At 45.5% G+C, this 24,340-nt stretch overlaps 1 protein-coding gene across 2 annotated transcripts in view; it reads right to left on the bottom strand.

Annotated features, from left to right (window-relative positions):
* Nucleotides 1-404: 404 nt before the first annotated feature.
* Nucleotides 405-24,340, bottom strand: part of PLXNA4 (plexin A4) — a 407,314-nt gene continuing 383,378 nt past the window's right edge. For both annotated transcript variants that reach the window (XM_035315928.1, XM_035315929.1), the window contains exons 29-32: nucleotides 20,799-20,968; nucleotides 17,295-17,507; nucleotides 7,362-7,512; nucleotides 405-6,901 (exon numbers count right to left, since the gene is read on the bottom strand). In XM_035315928.1, coding sequence (XP_035171819.1) covers nucleotides 6,806-6,901; nucleotides 7,362-7,512; nucleotides 17,295-17,507; nucleotides 20,799-20,968 — 630 coding nt within the window. In that variant the 3' untranslated portion in view covers nucleotides 405-6,805. The remainder of the gene's footprint in view (nucleotides 6,902-7,361; nucleotides 7,513-17,294; nucleotides 17,508-20,798; nucleotides 20,969-24,340) is intronic.

Genomic DNA, 24,340 nt, shown 5'->3' with positions numbered 1-24,340 from the left:
TTCCAATTTAAATAGTATAGATTTTATTTATTTCTTTAACTAGGATCAATTCAAAAGAAAAATCAAACCAACAACAACAACAACCTAAAAAAAAAAAAAAAATAAGGATCCCAACCTCCTTTCTAATGCTGTCTTGACATCTCGTTGAGGCTGTTAGTAACACTGTAGTGAAAGGATATGTCTTTACAATGATTTTGTACTTAAGGTGGAAGTTTTAGCAAAACAGAGAGTAAGACTTCAGGCTCGTGTGTATGTCCAAGACACAGGGTCAGACACTAGGAAGGGCCTGTCTTGTGGCATTAAATAATCCAGTTGTCTCTTGATTTCGTGGGGAAGATGCTGGGAACGTTTAGCTAGCACCTAACCTCTCTGCTTCCTTACCCCACTCTGGGCTGGAAAGAGGATTTTCTCCAGGGAATGGGGAAAGAGCAGGGAAGAAATTTTTAAGTAACACCAAGTTTCTTTCAGATACTTCAGAAAGGACTTCAGGCTCGGATGTGCCTTGATTTCCCCGACTGGTTCCGATGTTCCAGTCGATCTGGAAGTGAACAGCCGCCTCTCCTGCTCAGAAATACTGCCCTCAGACTCAGCCCACAGCAGCAAGAGAAGGGGATGCTGGAAGAACCTAAACGTCCTCTTTCCCCGTTTTCCATGATCAGGTTCACTTCACTGAGCTTCCCTGCACACTGCTCTTAGTGTCTTTGAGGTGATCTGTTTCCAAGCAGAAAGAAACGTTTGAGGTAAACTCTCCATTTTCAGAACAGAAGATTAACAAACAAACAAACAAAAAAGAGTAGCCAATGGACAAACAATGACGACGACAACAGAAATCACACACGTGACAGGTTGATTAGACTAAGCAGCTTTACATCCTCGCTGTATTTTTTATTGTTATTATTATTATTATTATGGTGGTTTTATTCTTTCCAAGTGTAAATCTGTTTTCTTCTCTTTTTCTTTTCTTGACCAGCACATCAATTATCCCCCACAGGACAACACAGAGGGGAAGGGACTCCACACAGTGCCAGAGGTGAGGGAAAAACTGCAGACCTCTATGGACCCAATTTTACCCTGAAATGGGGACAAAGCAGGAAAATTTGGGTGGTGAATGACCAGGAGGCTGAGGTTCACCCCGTGACGTGGAGGTTGACTGGATTTATCAGTTGCCTGCTCCACAGCACACCAAACATGGATGGCAAAAGCTAGGACAGTCCAAGACCTCCATCTGCCCTGGAGGACCGTTCTTTTACTACTCATCATGTACACACGGCAAATTGTCCTGGCATCGCTGAGGTTATGCCAATACATCTTTATCCAGCAGCTGTCATAGTGAGGCCCCTGCCAACACAGAAACACGATTTCCTGTGTAAATAATCAAAGCTCCCTAGCTTGCAGAAAGAACTCCATTCCTGGGCTCCCTATTCATCCCAGGAGAGGAGGTAACCAGGGGCTGAGCAGAGTTTAGACAGTATCACTGATTCAAGAGCTGGATTTTTGTACTGATTTGTTCATCCAAGGGTGGGAGATACACAAAATGGGGCTCCTGGTTGCAATTCTTGGTGAGCCACTGAAAAAGAAAACAAACCTGGTGGGGCCAACATGCACATTTTTGTGCGTGTGAAGGACCTCTGACCAGGTCCTTCAGCTACGTGCTGAACCAAGGAGAAGAAAGGACTAAAACCACCTTTTGGGTACTGATAGGGTTACAGTTAAGTGCTTATCCGGTCATGGCATCTTCCCCTATCAGCAGTGGCCACTGCTCACCTGGAAAACAAGATTGCTATGGAGGAGCACTCTTACACACTAGATCCTAACCCAGGAATTTGGGAAGCAGGACCAGTTTTCCTCTTCTCTGCCATTCCTTTTACAGCAGCAAACCATTTCTCCAGGCTATCAGATACATCTGCTTCATGAGCTTCTACAGGCTGATGGGGAGGGTGAAGCACGACTTGTTTTTATCGATGCCTTGGTGATGTGAGGGAGGAGTTCTGGTCATGTCCAGTAGCCCAGGCTTTTCTTTTTGGTATGAGATGATCCTTGGACTTGAGGGTCTTTTGTGGAGCCAACTGGATGCCCCACTAAGAGGAGCCCTGGAACTCAGTCCTTTTAGGTTTCCGGACTTCCTTTGGAAGAGTCTTCCGCACAGTGGTAAATGGTATCTCTTTTCAAAGCCCTTCATGTACCTTGTGGAAATACAGATCTCAATTTTGCATTTTGGCTTACTTATAAACAATTTTGCTCTTGATACTAGCTGTTTTTTTTTTTTTTTTCTTGAGTTGTTACATCATGGATGTCCCAGAATTTAGCAGATGTGTGACCTTTGTGTTCAGTGACTCAACAGTGAGAATAGCACCCAAAGTCATAACTTTCTTTTTATCAGCTTTCAATAGGGTTATTAAAAGTAATAATGATGTGATTTGCTTGTCTTTTTCCCTCTAATGCGGACAATTCCCTGTGGGCTAATGCACAAGATCTGTAACCTTTGGTAATCATATCTCAATTAAAACAGATACCAACCCCAGTTCTGCTTGTAAATCCTCTTTGCGTCATAACAATTTTTATGTTCTCCAGTTCTGAAGTGGCACGACAAGACAACTGCAGTGGTGAAGCCATCAAGCTACCGCTGGAGAACATTGTCGTAAGGCCTCTGACCCAATGGAACAAGGCTGGTGTATGCCACGATAGAGGAAACCTTCAAATATATTCAGGGCAGAGGGAAGAGTGGGAAAATAGGTCTGGTGTGTGTTAGGAAAGGAAGATGCCTTTGTGAGTCTACATTTCTCCTCTTCCCTAGTTCTCATGTGCTGTCTCTTCAAGTGCTACCAGTCTCTAACAACTTCTTCCAGAAAATACACAACTTTTCCCAAAATTCCATTTACCAGAAGGCTCAGTCTGCAAAAATATGTGACACGATGGGTTATGGCATGATGGGTTATGCCTCAGCTCGCTGCGTCATTGATAGCTGAATACACTCAATAAGCATGTTGCAGCATTACTGTTCACCTTTGTTCCTCAAATCCAGCCTCCAATTCCCAGAGCAAGCTCTGCAATGAAGAAATTAATCTCAGCTCTTTCAGCGGAACCACAAGGAGTCTTCACACGTTCCATTTCCTTATTTCTGATGGTGCTGCAAGCGTCAGCATTCATTGTGATGATTGTAGTGTTTGTAATAAAAAAAAAATAATGCAAAAAACTCACAAAGATCAGCCTATCATCTGGTATGTTCTGAATAATAGGAACCTGTCTGTTGACTTCAAGGGGCTTTGGCTCCTGTTCTCTGTGTGGCTTGAAAAACCATGAAATGCCACTCACAGAGCACTTTTGGTCAACTGTGGGACAGTGAGGAGTTGGGGGAAACAAGGCAAAAAGAAGAGGAAAAAAACTCATTCACGTCGTAGTAGGGCTCATTCTTCTGTCTGTGTCATTGTTTTTAATTGTATTTGAATTGTACATGCACTTAAAAAAATAGTTAGCTCAACAGGTGAGGCTGAGAAGAAAGATGCCAAGACCTCTCATAGACTGGGGGGGATGCTGGGACAGTGGATGGAAAGGGGAAGGACACCAAATGGGACAGGGGAGGAAGCCCACACATTGACATCACAATTCTGGCACATTTTTCCAAGTGAAAACCAAAACCAGCTCAAGCACCAAATTAAAAAAAATAATGAAGAAGGAAAAGAAAAAGGAAGAGGAGATGAAAGAGAATCAAAATATACATTTTCTTTCAAATCCTAGGGATGGGGGAGAGAAATGGGGACTTGGGAAGGGTTAAGATACCAATCTCATGGCTCTTCCCATTTCCCCTAAGTGTTTCATTCTCAGTGTCTCTGAGGTGTTCAAGTTTTCCTTGAAATATATATATATATATTTTACAGCTGAAAAACTCCGTACCAGCAAGAAGAAATAAAACAGTGACAACGGAAAACAACAATAATAATAAAACAAAAACACAGCCCTGAAAACATCAAAAAGAAACAGGGTGAGTCCCAGATTTCCCCTGTGGTGTTCCTTTGACTTCAGTAACAGTGCAGGATTACACCAGTTCACTTTGATACTTTTTTCTTTTTTCTTTTTTTTTTTAACAGCTTCTTCTTCCTTTCATGTGCGCATGTCCAGGCAGTATAGCCCATCACTCATAACCACTTCCCTCCAAGCCAGCTATTTGTCCTCAGACTCCTACCATCCAGCTGTGAGCACAAGGCATGACAATAGGGTCCATATTTATCTCTTGTGGCACTTTGTTTGTCAAAACCTTTGGTTTCTTCCTTTTTTTAATTTTTTTTTTCTTTTTATGTACTTATAAAAAATATTGTGTTTGTGTTGTTGTTGTTGTAATTTCCTTACCGCTGGCTCTGGTGGGACTTCCACCCCACTTTCACAGCCATCATCAATGGATCTGGAACATGCGCCAACATTACAAAATGGGTCAACGAAACCACGGCAGAGCCAACCAAACCAAATCATCCCCATTGCGCAGGCCTCTTAAAAATGCTGAGATGTCCATAAGGTGCATGATGAGTCCGTCAGCTCAGCGATCAAACAGAAAGCAAGCCAAATCAAAAAGGAAATAACACGCACGCGCACACATATACACACACGCACACGCACAAAATAATAATAATTAGAATCAAGAGAGAAATGTCTGGGGCTTTAAAACCAAGACGTGTCCCTAAGTTTTGCTGTTTCAACGTGAATCTTGTGATGTTCTCCCCGCACACGCACCAGATTTTGGACTGCTGTTTTTTAAATGGTTTTAGAAAGACTTGCTTACGTGTGCATCTGTTCGGCTGAACGCAACCTGCTTGCTAACTGACTGCTGTTTGCACCACAGCCCCCTTTACACACCCTCACGTGCCGTTGCTCTGAAGACGTTCGGGTTTGCTAGCAAGAGGCATGAATAAAACCAAACACGTTCGTTCCGTAATCAATTTACACACCCTGTCTTTACCCCTTCCGCCCTCCGGGTGCAACGAAAATCCAGGCTGTGGCTCGGAGGATGGTGTAGGATGGACGAGGGTTAATTCTCCGTGGCATGAGGCCACTCCTCCACTTGCTAGTGAGCACCATTTATTCCTGGAGAGATGAACGGGGACCTCCGTGGCGTACCAGGCACAAGGTTCTCCAGGTCCCCTGAGGCTCTGCAGGGCTGATTCTCCCACTGTGCTGAACCACAGTGTTGAACAGGCTGGCAGTTGTACAAAAAATAACCAGCCAAGTGCCGAAGAGACGCGGGAGCTCATTCCTATTTGGTGGGCATTAAAACAGGTTGAGGCGTAGTTCTTCTGGAGGAACTGAGCAGAGGAGAGAACAGGGTGATGGCCCACCCTTGTCCCGTGGTGACAGTGATCTCTGGAGGGATAGGAAGTGCAAAGAGACAGCAAATCCTTCCCAGTCGGCATCTGTACCTTCAGCAAGGCTTTGCTGGCTCCAGGAAAGGAAAAGAGCAAAGGCCAGGAGTTGGCACCAAAAGGCAAATGAGCTTACAATCGGTCAGGGTTCTCCAGGATACATGCAGTTTGACTGGGAGTATCTAGATAGAATATTTTGCAGTGTTTCATTTGGGTTTCCTCCAAGATTTCCTTCCAAGGTGTGTAACATTTCCTCTTACGAGTGGCGTTGAAGGAAGCCTCTACCATCAGTCCTATGCTTCCACCTTGCTTCATGGCAAGCCCTTCAGTAGCCTTCTAATATTCCACCACAAGAAAACAACAGCTTTGTTTCAGTTGAGGAAACAAAATGGAAAGAACAAACATTTAAAAATAAAAAATAATTAAAAAAAAAAAAAACACCCTCTGGCTGTTTTTTGAGGCCAAGCACCTTGTCTGGAACAAACTGAGACTTGTGGCTCTTGCTTTCCAAGCTGAGGTGGGGACAAGGGAGATGCTGCGCTGTCCATTGCCAGAAGGAACAGAAACACCACCAACGGGATGCCACTGAGCAGAGAGAGCATTTTTTTTTTTTTGCCGCAGTGCTACGACCAACAGGACACAATGGGAAAGACGGAGGGGAACACAGGTCTCTTTGAAAAATAAGAATAACCATATGAAACACATGGGTGGGGGAGCATTAGTCTCCTCCTCCCTTCTTGACCCTTCTCCTGCCCCGAGAGAGCAGCAACACCACTTTGCCCAGGCAGATGAGAGCCACAACGGTCCCACCGTGGACGGAGCTGTGGCATTTTGCGGGGAGCTTTGGGGTTCCTCTCCCAGTGGGGTTCCTATCAAGAGATAGAGTTGCAATGGCTCTGAAGGAGAGGGTCTTGATTTTCTCCTACCCTCCAGGATCCCGGCAGGCAGGCTGCCTTCCCCTTGGGGAGACTTTTTGTAACACTGAGTTCTTTTCCATGTCCACTCCAGAGGTTGTATCCCTAGGAGGGCAGTTAAAGCAGCATGACAGAGGTGACCTCCCAGTTTCCCATCTGTAGAGTAATGATGTGATGGTGGGGGAGGATTTTGTTGTTTTGTTTTGCTTTGTTTTGTGTTGTTTCGTGGATTTTTTTTTTTTTTTCTCTAGGGCAAAGGCAGAGGGGAAGCTGTGAAAACAAGAGCTCCACCTGAATGTCTCGATGTCCCCAGAGCCGAGATTCCTCTGCAGTCTTGTGTTTTAACCCCTGGGGATTTGTCGCTTTGTCCACAGATTTCAAAAGAGAAAGAAATGAGAGAGAGAAAGAGAGAAAGAGAGAGAGGAGCGCTGTTCAGGTGACTCTGCTTACAGCCAATCAAAACTTGCACTTGGTAAAGATGATGATCTTGAGTGAGGCACGACTTGGTTTATCCCTCCCAGGGTGTCCCTGGCAGGACAGTTCTCAGCTGTCTATGCTCATGAGGGTTATGACTTGTTCAAGTTTGTAGGCAAGTTTCTGTTTCCCAGCCTGGTCGTCTTGATCAAGGGCTCCGAGAATCTGGAAAAAGAGAAAGAAAGAAAGAACTGATGAGGCTTTTCTTTTACATTTATTTTTCAAAAAGACCAAGTCTGGAATCTTACAGCAGCAGACGAGGGTCAATTTTCCCTACACGTGGGCCCCAGACTTAGCTTAGATCACAGGCCAGTCAGCCAGCAGGCAGTTTGGGCTTGATGTGACTAAATGCAAACCCCTACATTGCAACAGATCAAGTGGATTCTCATCTAGAACATCAGTTATTTGGTAGATTTATTTATTTCCTTGCCATCTTTCAGATGTCCTAAGGCATTTCACCTGGTCTTCAGCACCCACGTTGGTCACCTTTAACTCCTGTGTCATGTTTGCTGGACCATTCTGGGATGTTTTAGGGTATTGGTATTGTAAATGGCACTGGGCACGTATGCCTACACAACTTCTACACAACCTACACAACTTCTCCTCGCCCCTCCAAGGCTCTTACCTCCTCGCTGTACTTGCCAACGTAGGAGTATATCTCTGAGAGCGCACTCATAGTGTTGAACTCGTTCATATGCATGCGAGACTGCTCAGCCAAATATGCATTCATGTCCTGGTCACTGATTGCTGGCATTTTGGCGATGTCTGAATAGTACCTGGAAGAGAGAATCACAGGTATTTCTTAAGGGGAGACAGGAGGAAGTCAAAAACTAAGCCCATAAAGACAAAAGACACGCTTAGCACTCTCTGGCTCAATGATATACCTTGTCATGCTCTTCTTTTACAACGAAGGAGATGGCTTAGCCAAAACACAAATTAGACTGAACCATTATTCCTGAGTAACAGATGCATGCTGCAGTCAGTCAACCCTATTCTGAGACTGAAAACCCAAAGAGCATCCACTCAACTTTTTCCATCCTGTCAATGAAATAGGCAGTACCTTTTGGTGCCAGATTCCTTTCTCAGGCATTCAAGGACACTGCTGCCCTCTGGATTTTGCTCCCATACACCAAAACCCTTTCAGGCTTGCTTGTGCCCCCCCCCCACTTACATCTGCATGTATTTTGAGATCATCCACCTGCCCCACTCAATCCAGTCTATCCCAGCAACCCCTGTGCTGCTCGACAAATCCTTTTTTGCCTCAAATTTTAAGCTAGCCCCTTATCATACTTTGTATCAGTAAGATTCAGCATCCTCATCCCCACATTGTCTGGGGAAAAATCTGCTTCCCTTGAGTTCAGGAAGACTGGGGCTTTATCCACAGGACATGGAGACCCCAGGACCACTGCCCACGCATCAGATTTCATCAGCAGAGCAATGTCTCTTTAAGGAAGTTGCTATTTTCGATGTCCTTCGTCCCCTGGGTAAGGCAGGTCTTGGAGGACAAGGTTTGCAGAAGGTAATCAGTCACTGTCACTCGCAGCTGTGCTCCGCTGTCAACTGGTTAATTAGACGCCATCATTTACATTTTTAATTTCTGCAATTTGACATTTTGTGCACAAGCAAAAAAAAAAAAAAAAAAAAGGAAAGGAAAAAAAGCCCATAGCTGCAGCAATCCACAATTTTATAATTAGGAGGCAGAGGGGACGGGGAGCCAAAAGAGCTGACAGGTGTCCTGTAAACAGCACTGAGACACCTGCTGAGATGGAGGCTGTCTTCCACTGCAGAGAAATTGGATGCTGAAGTGCTGTATGATAAGGATCCTTCAGACATACAAGTGGGAAAATACTCTCTACGACTGAGCAGGATAGGCAGCTGTGGAAGTCTCCTGTGAAAAACAACACAGTGCAAGAGGGCTGGGAGGAAACTCCTTCACATCGGAAGGCTCCAGCGTTGCTTCAGGTTGGTTCTGTGCCCCACAGTCCCATCCTCATTGCCGTGGGTTGGTCTCAGTTGTTACCCTGGTCTTGCAGACAGAAGGGTTGATGTAGCCCTCAAGAAAGACACAGGAGCCAGAGGTCCTTCACCCAGCTCTGTGCATGGTCTTCCAGCCTGCTTGCTTCCACATCTAGACTTTGGTTGGTTCATCACAACATCTCATGCAAACCTCATAGACTGTACAGCAACTTGCAGTATGCACCTTCCTTCAAGATATAAGCTTCTTGTCTTCTGGACTCAGAAAAGCCCCAAATCCCAGCCTAATTCAGTCCCATGCTCTGATTATTGCCCAGTGATGGGTGGCCTGAGCTTGATTTCGCTTTATAAACTGCCTAAACCCCAAACACCCAGGAAAGCCTGAACGGTTATCTATGAGAGGAGACATCTGGAAACCCCATGAGAAGCTGTCCTACAGAAACAGCTCCGGGAGGAGCTGGTGAGCAGGATGGATAGATATTCCTCAGCCTTTGCCAGTCCCAGCAAACTCAAACTGCCCTCAGCAACAGGAGCTGGACAAAATCAGATGTATTCTGCATGCATTTCTGACAAGATGAAATGTCAGGGGCTGGTAGCATCCATGAGAATGCCGTTTCAGGTTCCTCAAGGCCAAAGCACATTTTTGTGGACCGGGGAGTCCTACAGACACAAAATAAGGCATGCCTTGGCACCCAAAGGAATTTACATCCATGTGTAATAGCACATTCCTAGGCCTGGGGGGGGGGAGGGGGGAAATGAGCCTGCAATGCAGAGAAATGCATTGATTTATGGTCCCTGAGAAGAGCCCATGGAGAAGAGCTCAGCTCCTTATGAATACTGCATAGGCACCCTCCTGCTGGGTGAAATGAAAAGTGAAGGGGATTACATCACAACAAAAATAAATAAGGCTGGTGGAGGAAAGCAGCAGCACCGTGCTCTGTTTGTCAGTCTGGTTCTGACATCCAGCTGAAATGCTCCTCCAAATGGTGACAGGAGAGTGGGTGCGGGGATGGGACCTTTTTGAAACATGGGCACAAATTGTCTGCTTCTCCAAATTTCTCCTGTCTCCCTTTCACTTGGTAGCAATGCTCTCCTGGGTCTGTGACTCACAAGGGTCTGAAAGCTCCCCCGTCCTCCTCCCAGCTCTGCAGAAAGATGCTCCGAGCAGCATGAAATTTCCATCTGAACAACAAAGAGCAAAGCACAGCGCTCCCCTGGAGGGAAGATCAGGATGCAATGATCTAAATTTCAGGTCCTCCTGATCTCTCCAGCCATGACAAACTCTCAAGCTGTGATTTCAATGTGCTGGGTTCACAGGCCATCATCCGCTGCTATATATACCAAAGTGTCCCCGAGTCTGCCACATCACACCACCTGAACAGTCAGTTCCCATTAAGACTGCAAAAACCAAGATGCTGTGGAAGTGTGTTTGGGGAAAAAAATTAAAAAGGAAAAAAAAAAAAGCATGTACCAGTAATCAAACCTGGCTGCTAATACGGGAAGAAGACATATAATCTTCCACCAGAGCTCTGCGATGGGCAAATGACTTATTTATACAGAAGTGTTTCTAATGAAGCCATCATTCTGCTATCTCAAGAAATTATAAATGTGTATATTAAAGCATCCTGGCAGGGAGATGACAACATCCCTGCTGAGTCTTTATTTACCTTCTATTTGAGCCCAGATCCTCAGAGGTACTTAGGGCCTCTCTGCCATTTACATACCTCTAACACCTTCAAAACCACCCGTGAAGCTGTCACCAAACCCCAGAGGTCCTTGAATTTTCACTGCCAGCATTTGCAAGGCTGTCTGTGTGCTTGCTTGTGCCTTTGCCCTTGTGGCTGACAGCGCTCACTTACACTACAGCTGAAATGTGAAGGAAGATGCTCTTTAACCATGCTGCTCCTGTGAGCACAGCTAAACTGATGGCCCCCAGATTGGGAAGGGAATTTAAAGGCTATCCAGGTCCAACCTCTGCCATGGGCAGGGACATCTGCTAGACCAGGTTGCCCGAATGGGAGTAGTTCTTGAAGAGCTGCAGCCTGTGGGCAGCCCCTGCAGGCTCAGTTGAGGAAGGACGGCATCCCATGGGAGGGACCCCACGGGGAGCAGGGGCAGAGAGGGACCGTGAAGGAGCGGCAGGGACGAAGCGTCAGGGACTGACCACAGCCCCCGTTCCCCATTCCCCTGCACCCCTCGGGGGGAGGACGTAGCAAAGTGTGGATGGGGGGAAGGTGTTTTTAGTTTGCTTTTAGTTTCTGTTTAGTCTGCTAGTGATAGGCAATAAATTACATTAATCTCCCTCTGCTCAGTTGGTTTTGTCCATGATGTTGACTGTTAAGTGATCTCCATGTCCTTTAGTCAACCTATGAACGTTTTTTCATCATATTTTTTCCCCCTGTTCTTTTGTGGAGGGGGATTGAAAGACTGGCGTGGTGGAGCTCAGCTGCCCGTCAGTGTGAAACCACCACAGACACATACCTAAAGACCCTTCCTTACGTACCAGAGCTTCTCCTGAATCCCGGGGGGAGACCTCGTAACTCAAGGCTGTTCATCCTCCGACGTGCCAGGAAAATTTGTTCATCAGACATCAGAAACAACGAAACCCTTGAGAAACTTGGGGGAATTTGTAATAACCTTCTCTGAAGGACATCAGCAACTCAAACGGATGACTGAAGGATTACTAGATCATAGGATGTGACTTCGTAGTACCACTAGCACAGCAGCTCACCTCCTCTTGGCTTGAACAGGAGAACCCATGAGACCTTCCACTGCCACCAACAGCTGGGGAAGTACTGCGGCCCCACTGGTGTATAGTAATGATCTCTTTTAGCCTCAGTTCTTGTTCCTTACACATCCTCAGCTTTCCCTGGGAAGTTCTTGTTTTGTTTTGTCTTGTTTTGTTTTCCTAAGGAAGCAATGACCTGGGAATACATCTTGCCCTCTGTTTAGGCAAGGGGCACGGCGAACGTTCATCTTCATTACCAGCCACGCAGGGCTCCTTAGTGGGGCCGTTTCACAAGAATAACTGTGCCTGCTGCCACTCAGCAACTCATTAACTCATCAATAGCGAAGAGAAAAGCTGTGCTGCCAATGCTTCCTCTCCAGTCTGAAATTTTCCAGCACGGGCCATGGTTTAGGCGGCTTAGCGTGGAGCTAATTGCCTTCCAAAAGATCTTTTTGTCATGGCTGTTGTTGTGCCGTCCTGGGTTGGGACTGCACTCATTAATAATCTTTTTAGCATATGAAAAGCTTGTAACGAATCCATGTGCTGCAGACGGCAGACGCAATTACAGCAATAACATAATTAGTGTTATGCAATAGCCGGCTGTATCCGGACCACTGAAGGAAGAAGAAACGTATGAAAGGGATCCAGGGGACTGCTACAGCAGGGAAGGGCTGAAGGAAAGCTTGGGAGCAGCCTAGCGGCCAGCCCTTTCATGAGATGAAGTGAAGCAGTGCAAGGACACATTGTCGGATCCTCTGTTGGCAGGGCAAGGCAGTTTTAGTTTGCTGGGAGGCGTCTGAGCTGCACCTTCCGTGTTTGTGCTGATTCAGCTACAGGAGCCACAGGACCACGTTACTCCAGATCGATCCCATCTCACAGAAAGGTTCGAGGCCAAGCTGCTGGACACTAATTGGACTTTGGCACGAGCAGCATGACAGCTAGGCAAAAGGATTTTCTTTTGCATGCGCCTGGCTTTTCCTGCAGTTTTTTTTGTCTCAGAATAAATGGCAGAGGATGGGTGGGCTACGCTGAGTCAATGGCTGAAGAATGAATCGGAGCACAGGTAGTTTTTCTGTGAGAAGAAACTGTCCATCATCGTCTCAGTGCCGAGGCTGCAAGGGTCTGGGGTTGTACCCTCTGAGCACAGACACCTTTTCATCTTTGCTGCTGAAAACTGCACTGTGTGAGAGCAGCGTGTTACTGCAGAAAGAAAATATCAGGGGCATTTTCGAGACAAAAAGTAGGGGAAGACAGGTGAACAGCCTTCAGGCACAACAAAAGCTGCTGCAGAGAGGCAGAGCTGTACCCCATGCCCCTGGGGATGCAATGAGAGCCACAGGCATTAACTAAAGCCAGGGAGATTTTTGGCTGACCATCAGGGAAAATATCCTGATGGGAAGGAGAGGGGAGCTCAGCAATGGATTGCCCAAGGAAAGCAGAGGCTCAGTTGTGGGAGGACTTTAAGAAAACATCTGTCAGGAAGGCTTGAGACAGAGCTGATCCGGCCCTGAGGCAGGAGCTGGGCATGCTGACCTCTCGAGGCCTCTTCCAGCACCGTGTTTTATTATCTCTACTGACAACACCCTCTCCCCTTGACCCTTGGCATGCTATATCTTGAGCCCTCTTTCTGTCAGGGGAAGGAGATGAAGAAGACTGCATTTTTGAAAGTACAGCCAGGATTTCTACCTGTCATTTGATGCTCTCTTTTAAAGCCCTTGGAGTTAAAAGGTCACCCCAATGTACCTGCTAAAAACCTCAGTAACTTACAATGTTGGGATGTGCGCAGTGTATAACCTTTATAGTACTAAACCAGTACATTTTGTCTTTGTCTTTAAAAGAAGCTGTAAAATGGCCAACAGACAGCACAAACACTGTATTGGAGGACACCATCTATTGACTGCAGAGCCCTGATACCGCAGGCTGACAAGAGATGTAGATTTTAGACGCTGAATGGAGACAGACTATCCCTTTTGTGTCGTCCGGACACATTCTCACAATTTTCTAACAAGCTGAAGACCTCGATGTCAAATGGTTAACACCATGCAAACCATGGCTGCTTAAAGGAAAAGATGGAGAAGAGATCACAAACCCAGGCTGTGGGTTGCAGTAGCTAGGGCAGGTGGTGTTTGTGCTCAGGTTAACAATAAACTGCAGATGTTCTAATTCTGAACTCCATGGATGAAGTCGCTTTAAATGTCCTTTAGTCTGAAACCTGTCAAACCTATCAAGCCTATTTTGAACATTCTTGACTGGAAGATTCTCAAAGTTTTAATAATATTTGCAATGTCTCCTCTGACTTCTAGCTTTTCTTAAAGGGGCTATTTTTAAGGCACATTAAGCAGCCAAAGCATGTCCAACTACTGACAGGGATGAAAAAAAAGCACTAGCTCCTCACCTTGCAGCACTGCAGGTATTTTGGGCACACCTGTGCAATGGAAACTCTCTTTGGCTTCTGCTTTTTGTCCTCTGCCCCTTTGCAGTCTCCCACATTCCTGCCTCCATGCCAGGCTTCAGGAGGGAAGCATAGTATTGATTGTGATGCAGGCAATTAAACGGTGTTAATGAAGTTCAAACAAGTGTTATCATAAGCCTGGCAGCATGGAGAGAAATGAAAGGTCAGCCATAGCCCTTTGTCATCTTTTCAGTGTGGTGTTGAATGCTAATGAGACAGTCCCAATTAGAACCAGCTCCCCTTTGTATTGCTTGGGGATTGCATCAAATGCTCCCAAGTTCTCCAGATTTCTAGGCTCAAAGGGGACATTTGAAGTAAACTTGAAAAGATGCAGATCTGAAGCTGCTCTAATGTAAATTCAGCAAAGCCTATGGAGTTTCACTAACAGAAGTCAAATGAGAATCTGGTCTATCATTCCCATTCTTTTCCTCTTCTTTCAATAGACCAGATTACGATATTTGAAAAGCTGCCACCTTGTTTTAGGACCGCAGACTGACTCTTCGTGGCTTCAACAAAAGCCAAATAGCCTGTTCCCATTCCTCAGTTAATTCTTCTGCCTCTGTCAGGCCTCATCTTCTGCCACAGGAATCCCAGGTTGTGGCTGCGTGCATGTACTTTTTAGTCATGTGTTTTCACAGAGAAGGAGCCCTGACTGTGTATTTCAATGCTGAACTTGGTTTTTGCAAAAGTCAGGATGTCTCAATGGGCTTGCTTCAGCAGCTAAAGTCCAGCTCTAGTCCCAGCAGCATTTTAAAAAGACCAAAAAAATAAATTTAAATTAAAAAAATAAATAAAATAAAATGAAAATCCTATTAACTACTGTGTAAAGAAAGACCATTGGTGAGGCCAGAAACTGCATCTATGCCCTTCCCAACTCTGAAGAGCTGGAAAGCTGTTTTTTCTTGAATTGGAGGTACGTACTGTTACCCATGCCTGCTACTTTCTCTATTACTTCTTATGTCAAGATAATCCCCAACACTGAGTTTTGTGAGTCCTAAAGGCACGCTCCACACCAAGAAACCAATAGTTACAAAAGGATTGCTTGGAGCAGCCCTGCTCAGGTACCATCTCAACAGGCACGTTAAAAGAGAGGAGTTGGCTTTTACTCTGTAGTGCCTTCAAGTAGGGTTACAAACCACCACTGACTAATTGCCCTCTTATAGATTCTTCTTCATCAAAGGAGATCATTTGATTTCAGGTTCTTCTGATTTACTCAACCACTTCTTAAACTCTCCAACAGAAAATCTTTTTATCTTATGATTCAGTCTTTGAAGAAGTCTAGTGGTCTTGAATGATGCTGTCTCCAGCTGACGTTGACTACAGAAATAACTCAAACCAGTACTGGAAGCCATTGGAGTTGGAATAACTCCCTCAAAGTACCATTGCAGAATGGAGAAAAGGAACTCATTAACTCCGAGTAGAATTGAAATTATATTCTGTTCATCTTTAATAAGTTTTTCTTTGATCTGCAACAGCGTCCAGGTGCCTTGAGTCAGTGGCATTGATGCATGGAAGTATTAATAGGGCAGAAGTTCTAACCATATTCCAAACCCCGACACCTCCCATGGGCTTCAGTTCAAGCTTTCAGACATCAGTACAGATAATAACTCTGCACATGCTGGGCCCAGAAATCCAATGTTCTTTACTAGCAGCAGGAGGTGTTATGTACCTCGTTTGTTGTTCAGGAAAACTTCCAGAGAAATGCAATACGTATTGCTGAAGATCACTGGGCAAACAGATTGGGCTCCAAAAAGTTTTAAAGTGAAATCAATACTGGAAAAATAATTTTTAAACAAACAAGCACACACAAAACAAACAAACAAAATAGAAAACTCTGCCACTTTCTGTATATCCAGGAAAAAAATGGCTTTGCATGAGGAAATACCCTGTTCTGCACCCATGTACCTCAGTTCATCACTCAAATGTGCCGTCTCCAAAAGTATAAAATCAGGTACATATGTAAGAAACTACCAACCAACTACAAACACTTCACAGGTTGCTAAATAGTCTCTGTAGTATGATGCCATTGGGTCACTGTTAGTGCAAATTTATGGTTTCTAAATAAATTTCAAACATTTCTTTCCCCCTATCCAGGTCAGTCCAGCAATCAACCTCAATACATACTAAGAAACTTGGACACGGTACCAGAAGTAGGTCATAATTAAGCAAGGTAGCTCGTAAGAGCCTTACAGGTTGCCTAGAAACGTCATTTGCAGATGTGTTTAACCACTTCTAAAAATAATTGTCTGGACAAATCAGAGACCAATGGGAGCATTATTGTAAAAATTTCACCTCATGCTGACTAGAGTACAGGGCTCTTTGATCAGCTGTGCTCTGCTTTCACAGAACGAGAGAAAACCTTCTCCACCAAAGGAAATAGGCTGGTTTACAGCACAGTATGCCTACAGCAGCAGAGGTCTTATATCACCTGCATGATGTGGTATCAATTTTAGACGGTGCCTATGAAGTCATCCAGACAAATCATTGCTGAAAACTGGATGCCATTGTGAAGAAATGATCTGTAAGATAAACCCATTATTGTATTTACAGAGCAGCAATCACTCTCCAGCTGTGCTGTTCCCAAACCTGTCCATAATACCAGGCAAATGTGGCATGTTGGAAAACAAAGCACAGATCAACTTCTATAAGGCTTGCTCCAGCAGACAACATCCTGTTGAGTGGAGTACAAAATGTGCTATAGTTTATCCTGTGGAAAATCTTAGGGAAAATGAAGCCCCTGTGTATTGCAGGAATACTTGCCTTGGTTGTATTTCCCGTAGAGTAGGTCTGTCAGACCCTGCCCCTCTGTGCAGTAGTTTCTACAGGTTCTTGCAGATGTGGGTAATATGTTTAGAAAGACCTCTGACCTTTCAGAAAGTACCTGCAGAGCTCCAGTCACCAGCCTGTGAACCCTATGGCATCTCATCCAATGCACCAAAGAGCTGCCATGGAAAGCTACTGAACTCAAAGTAAGAGACAATAATTGTGTGATGCCTGGGATGCAGGCAGTGTGGGAACTCACAACAATGCTGGGAGAAATTAACCACTTCTTCTGGTCTGTGTGGGATGACTGAGAAGCCCATGTAGCTCACAGGGCTCAGGCACAATCACCTCCCCTTCCTTCCTCCACCTCTCTTTCATCAGTTTCTCCTCAAGAGATGATGGCATCAAATGATGGCAAACACCTTCAGTTCACACCTCTAATTAAATTTCTACCTCTGTTGTAAGGCACGTGGGAATAAATGTCTATCAGAGAGCTTTCTACTCAGGCAATAATCAAAGAGAAAAAGCCCAGAAGCAGCTACCAAAAATAATACTAAGGATACCACTTACCTCCATCCGTGAAGCAGGGCCTCATTTTACCACTTGCTTATGCCATTCTTGTTTCTAGAGCTAAAACTCACCTTTCCACCCAGTTCTTGTAGCTGGGGATATCCTTGGCATAGAGAAGCTTGTTGGAGGGGGAGTCTTTGCCCAGACGGTGTTCTGAGGTTGAACAGGAGTCCATGAACGTCTGAGCCACTACGGAGAGGCAGGCGTCTGTGATGCTGTTCTTGTGGATGTCGAAGACAAACTGGGGGTTCTTGATCATGTTCACCCAGAACCGTAATGGCAAGCTGCAAGAGGGGTGGAAGAGGTGAGTCAGTAATTGCATGATTCAAAAGCTTTGTCTTATGGTGTTACAATGCTGACCGGTGGATAGGAATCAAAGATCGAGGCATGGAGATAGGGATTCTGGGATAAGCTTCCATTTTGTCATTTATTTATGATAAATTCCTCCCCTGAGGGCTCTTGAGATGGTGGTGGTTACCTCAGGAAAAAGTTTTGTTGTCCTTGCAGACCAGATTTTGGCACTCCTAGTGTCAATGTCATCTTACTGGAGTTGCACATAAATTAATGAGATTATATTAATGAAAGTATAACCGAGATTATGAAAATATCTCCTAACTTCTAACTGTTAGGGTGAAAATGTAAGCTACTGTTAGCTAATAGATAGACATTGTATTCACACAACTTATGGTAAACACTAGGCATTGGTAGACCTGGCTTTAGGCCTCATAGTAAATCCAGGGCAAGTAAAGGTAGGTACAACTGTCAGGCTGTCAGGCCTGGGAGCGCTACTGGCAGGCTTTTTGTTCTGTGTATGCCACATATTGTCATGCTGCACAGCTCAAGCCCAAGCTCCTATAAGATCCCAGCACGTTCTGCATGAAGCAGACTCCACGTGACAGAGAAAACCCTGTTGCCTCAAGGAGAAAAAATAGGAATGGGGAACAAGTGTTGCAACCTTTGAAATGAAGATTTGGCTGTGCAAATGCTATTCTAATTGCAATTCAAAAGCCTTCCTCCCTCCCCACCCTTTATACTCAAAAGAGCTGTTCATTTGTGGGAGAAAGTCCTGAAGTATCTACATCCAGCCTTTGACTCAAGGTTTTTTTTTTTTTTTTTTTTTTTTTTGTGTCAAGGCAAAGATATTCATATGGTTGTGGCCTAGGAGCTGAGATGTGTCACTGATATCAGAGTCCAGATGTCTCTCTGTCTTCCTGCCAGGCAGACTGTTAATCCTACCTTTGACTGTTAATCCTACCTTTGGAATAACCTTCCCAAGAAGGTTATTCTTCAGTTTAAAAAAAAAATAAATGACCTTATGTTTAGGCAAAATTCCTCAGTTTCTGCAATTTTCTCATCACCCTCACATGTGTACAGCACCGTAAACAATCCATATCCACATCTGATGCCTTTCAGGTAACAGCAGGCATTTTAGCATGTCCTCACAGAGAGATGGTACCACATTCTCCTAAACAAATTGTGTTATCCTCGGCCAGCAAAATCATGGACCAGAAGTAAGGGAAGCCTCACACAGATATCCTTATCAGCCAAAAAACATCCTATCGGGAAGGGGCAGAAGTTCAGGAGTGGGAGATGCTGGCAATGAGACCTGAAGGGAGGAAGGGGAGAGAAGCCTTTTAGGTTGGGAATGGACGTTCATCTGCTGGGGGAAGAGCTGGATGAGTGAAGAACTTAGTCTGTAGTTGTTCGGGTGGTAAGGACAGCCACAGTGAGTACAAGCACAGGCTGCATGTTATGCATGGCTGTGGGGAGGGGCTCGGGGGACGATATCCCTAGTTGGGAATAATGAAGCCCATGATGTGACTTGGAGTTAATTTAATCTGATTGAAAAGATTTCTTCATACTGCCCCTGAACCCCCCTGCAACACATACAGACTCTGCCTTCGTCCCTCCCCCCTTAAGTAAACCTCCTGCTCATTTAGTCTGAGTGGCTGCAATCAGCCTTAGATTAGTGCCGCAGATAATGTTAATAATATGCTAATGTTTCATTAGTTGAAAGCCTCTTTGGTGCATGGGGTTTCTTTTTTTATGTCACTGTGACGATCTGCCATCAGCATGGCTGGTAAAAGGAAAAAATGCATGAGCTGGGAGCCCCATGGCTCTCCTCTGCTGTTCCTTTTATAGTCCCTGTATTTGCACAGGGAAAGGGGAGGGAGCGATTCCCCAGGGGTCTCTTTCCAACAGGGAGACTCAACAGAGAGGTGCTGCAAAGATCTTTTCTCTGCACCAATCCTGGCTTTTCCCTGCTGTCCCATTACGCGTACAAAGAGGGACCGCTGCCTGGCAGCTAGAGCAGGGGGTTGATGTCAGCCTTTGTCACTCACTCGGAAGGGGATTCACATCCAACTTCAGGCCCTTTAAGTACTTAATACGTTTTAAGACTCTCTAAGGTATCTCTTCTGGCCCCCAGCTGCCAGCCCAGGAGGGCACAAGTCTCCTGTGGGTGTGCACATTCCCTGTGGTACACCTTAAAACATTGTATAAAAAAATGGCTCCAGAAGCCTCCCCGGGCAACCTAAAGGAGCTCCAGGCCCTCACTGACTACAGTGGGAGTTCAAACTCCCTGTGCAGATGAAGACAGCAGTGCTGAATCCTCTCCCATGAATCCCCAGAGATCCCTTTGGGCCTGCATGCTACAGCAGTTAAATATTTGACAATTTTTCCTCCTATATCCTCATGAGGTCTTCAGAAATAGTACCATCTCCATGCAATACTGGGATCTATAGCCAAAGCACTCCATCCTTGACAGCACACTTTAGATCCTGGGTATATCTGAGTTCTCCATCGACCTGGGATGATTCAACCTGGCATGATGAACCCCATGCCAGCTTCCTCAGTTTCCCCAGCACCCATAATCATAGAATCATAGAATAATTAAGGTTGGAAAAGACCTCCAAGATCATCTGGTCCAACCATCCCCCTACCACAGATGTCACACACTACACCCTGTCCCTAAGCACCACGTCCAATCTTTCCTCAAACACCCCCAGGGACGGTGACTCCACCACCTCCCTGGGCAACCCATCCCAATGCCTGACTGCTCTTTCTGAGAAGAAATGTCTCCTCATTTCCAACCTGAACCTCCCCTGGTGCAACTTGAGGCCATTCCCTCTGGTCCTATCACTAGTTACCTGTGAGAAGAGGCCGACCCCCAGCTCCCCACCCCTTCCTTTCAGGCAGTTGCAGAGAGCAATAAGGTGTCCCCTGAGCCTCCTCTTCCCCAGACCAAACACCCCCAGTTCCCTCAGCCACTCCTCACAGGACTTGTGCTCCAGGCCCTTCACCAGCTTCGTAGCCCTGCTCTGGACACGCTCCAGGGCCTCGATGTCCTTCTTGCACTGAGGGGCCAAAGCTGACCACAGCACTCGAGGTGCAGCCTCACCAGAGCAGAGTACAAGGGGACAATCACCTCCCTGGTCCTGCTGGCTACACTATTCTTGATATAAGCCAGGATGCCCTTAGCCTTCTTGAATCCCAAATCTAGATCCCAAATCATCCATCTCTTTCCTTTCCAGTCCAGGATTTGGTACCAGGCTGCACTGGTCCGTCCCACTCACCAGTTGCTCTTCCAGGTATGCCGCACGTGGGGGTCATGGATGTTGTGCTTGTCAGCCTGCTCATCCAGGAAGTCGAACATGTATTTGATGGCCAGGGGAAGCGCACTGCCACGGTGAGCAGTGCTGAAGATGGTCTCAAAGAGGTCGTCTACAAATTTCTGGAGAGTGCCCTGTTGGGAGAAGGAGAGAAGAATGTGAGATGCTAAGTAGGAAGAAGAGGATGAATTATGGTATCCCACTGAACATAGAGTATATCTGTAAATCAGGCTCAGGAAATATATTCAAAAGCAGGAGCCATTTGACAGCTTTTAAATGTGACGTGAGTTGAAATTTCAACGCAGATGTCTTTAAGCAGACATCTGTATCTTCATGATATCCATTACTTACATTTAACAGCTCAGTGGGGTAGGTCAAGATATTACCTGTCCTCTCTGCTACTAGCACTCATGGAGGGAGGCTGAGATGTGGTGGGATATCTCGCCCCATCTCAGGTATATGGTGATGGGAAGGTGCTCATCTGTTCCCACTGAAATTTCTCTCCCCTGCACCCTATACTCAACTGCTTTGGAGCATACATGACCAAAAAAATAGCCATTTTCTATACTGGTTTTCATCCAGGACCTATTCTTAAGCTGGAAATAGAATCCAGATGAATGTAGAGGAGATCAGAAAGTGTCATTGAGACAAATATGACAACAGCGACTGGAGAAGATGGCTGTCCTGTATGTGTAAGTAGCACAATAAGTAACAAAAATTTCAGCTAATTCCAATAGGCCTCCTTGTTTTTTTACTACCTATCTTCATGGGACCAAGGCAAACCCTAGGAGAAATACTTGAATGGGTCAAGTACCTCTCTGCAGACCTAATGCCCACTGCAGAGATTGCAGCAGTGTCCTTAGGCTCCTCTGGAAGGAGAATTCCAAATCCAGAAGAAACACCGTGGCCAAATGATGAGGACAGTTGACAGAGAGGATGTGAAGAGCTGGAATAGCAGAAAGTGACCAGGCCTGGACAAGAGGGCTGTTGAGGAGCTCTGGTAGCCTGTTTAAAGCTCTACTCTGCCACCAGAGCTGTATAGGTACTAACAAACCTGCTAAAATAACCAAAACTCAATCAAACCTCCAATAAACATTTCCTGATACACATATTTTCCTCAGCTGAAAAATAAAAGCTTTCCCTTTCTCTGCAGATCCAAGAAAGAAATTCCTCCTTACTAGAAATGAGGCACCAGGTTCCACCAGAGCGACACAAGTTTACATAGCGCTAACAAATACTTAATTAGAAAGCTGGTGTCTCTTGCTGATTCACCACTTGATTTATTCTTCGGGAAACAAACAGAGGTGCCTTTTGCTTGTGTGAACTCCTACAGGGTGAATAATCCCTGCAGTATGTCTGACTCAGAAAGGGCCCCTGAGGAGAAATCTTTTTGGTCTGACATGGAAGAACTTGCCCTCAGGTTCAGTTTCTGGAGGGAATTAGTTCTCTACATGCTCACCCACACAAATACAAAGAAAGCCTCTGAGGCTTTTAGGCAAGAGACTCTAGGTCTCAGAGGTCAGGGATTTAACAGAATAAAAAAAAAATCATTGTCAGTTTAAGTAAGTACTCCCTGGGATTGTATTACTACCAATTGGTCTCTCTCCTCTTTTCTCCCCCCTAAAATGGTCATGGTGAGGAAAGAATATTGCTCAGCCCAAGAGGGGAAACAATAAACCCCCAGCCTTTTTGCTCTCTCTCTTGCTGTGCAAGTTTTGCAGCTGCTATCCTGCTGTCTTCAGAAAAAAAAAAAAAAAAATGTGTTGAGTTTGTGATCCAAAACAGAAAGCAAAAGCAATTCAGTGGTGGGGTAAGGGACATATCCCCAGACAGGGTAAATCAGCACTGGTCCAATGGTTGCTCGTTTACACCAGCTGGGGCCTGGCCCTCGGGAGCGTCATTTTTTTTTTTACATTGTGTGATCCATAAAAGCATTTTAATGTCATGGAGCTGAGAGTGTTCCAAGTCTAAAGGCAAAGCCACTTTATGTCTGAATCTCATTGCAACACAGAGGGACGGAGTGAGGCTGCGGGGAGAGTCAGACACCATAGGGTGAGGAATAAATGAGCAGCTAAAACTTATGGTAGGACTTAAGCACGTAATGGAGAGCTGTCTGATGGGCAAACTCAGATTTGAATGAATAAATGTAATTGTGTTTGTGCCTGTTGACACCCTGACAGGAAATGGTAATAGTCAAAACTTTAGAGAAAGGAGGAAGATCAGGCTGTTTGATTGCTGCTCGGTTTAACCCTCCTCAGAAAGGGGTGAGATTATGCTGTGATTAGCCACACCTGAGCCACAGCTGCAGTTTTGACTTCTGAGATGCATCCAGATAACTCATGTGTCAGAGATTCAGGCACAGGGATGCTCTGCACTGCGGGAGGATGGCAGGATTGCAAAGGGACCCTGTTTGATTACAGTGCCTGCCTCCCCACCTGCCCTGGTCCCTGCTGGGGTACAAAAGAAGAACATTGCAGCCTCCTCATTAATGCAGGCTTCTCCAAGGAGAGCACCACCGATGACGGATCCACAGGGTGGAAGAGCAAATAGTTGTAAAATCACACGACTGCTTTTGCCCACATTTTTGTAGAGCCTTTAGAGAAGAGAGAGGTGGAGAATAGTCTTGGTAAGAGATGAAAGAAGTTGAAAAGCCTGGGAGCAAGCCAACTGCAATGAGAGCCAGCCATTCCTCTCCTAGGGAAGGGACAGAATGGTGCTGACTGACAGTGAGTTGTTGCTGTGCAGACAGTGGCAAGGAAACCACTTTCTGTGGCTGTCACAGACCCAAAGTCCACTGCAGTAAGTTATAAGCCTGTCCCCAGTGATCTCCACTTATGGAAGTGCTGCCACAGCGCAGCATCCTTAGTTACACTGAGCACTAACATGCTGCTGCTTTGGAGAATTTTTGCAGGCTGTGGCAGGCACCCACTCAGGAGGCTGGCTTCTAGCATTTGGCGTAGTATGGATTGAACAGATAGGATGTGGGCACATTCATGCCCTAATTTTTCATTTGCTCAATTTTGATCCAAACTAAAAGCCATCATTGACAACACCAGCACCTACCTACCCCTGTGCTGATGCTCTCCACCAGACTCATGGCCATGGTCACTCCTCGTTGCTCTCCAAATCCCAACTCTCTTTGAGCCCTTAGCTTCTGTTACTGTCACTGTTTGTTCACGCATTTATTGTTTATTTTTCACTGATCACTCCCGTTGCTCATGACATCCCCACCTCTTGATCCTTCTCAGTGAACACATACCAAAAGCAGTACCCTTGAAGTTACCATTTCTTTTTGCCATGTCCCTTCTCATGTCCCTTTCCTGACTTTGCTCTCAAAATTCTTTGCTCTTGCTCTATTTTCCTTCTGCTCTTCTCTCTTTATTCCCCCTTTCGCACCCTCTGAGCAGACTCTTATATCTTGTCTGCAAGAAGTCCCACTGAAAATTTAGCCTTTAAAATCCCATTCCTTGGTTTAACCATTTCCATTCATTGATTTAGCCTTTAAA

Source organism: Oxyura jamaicensis, chromosome 1 (assembly GCF_011077185.1).
Source record: "Oxyura jamaicensis isolate SHBP4307 breed ruddy duck chromosome 1, BPBGC_Ojam_1.0, whole genome shotgun sequence".
Taxonomy (NCBI): Eukaryota; Metazoa; Chordata; class Aves; order Anseriformes; family Anatidae; genus Oxyura; species Oxyura jamaicensis.
The sequence above is the reverse complement of the archived record's forward strand: the minus strand, read 5'-3'. Positions and strand labels throughout refer to the sequence as shown.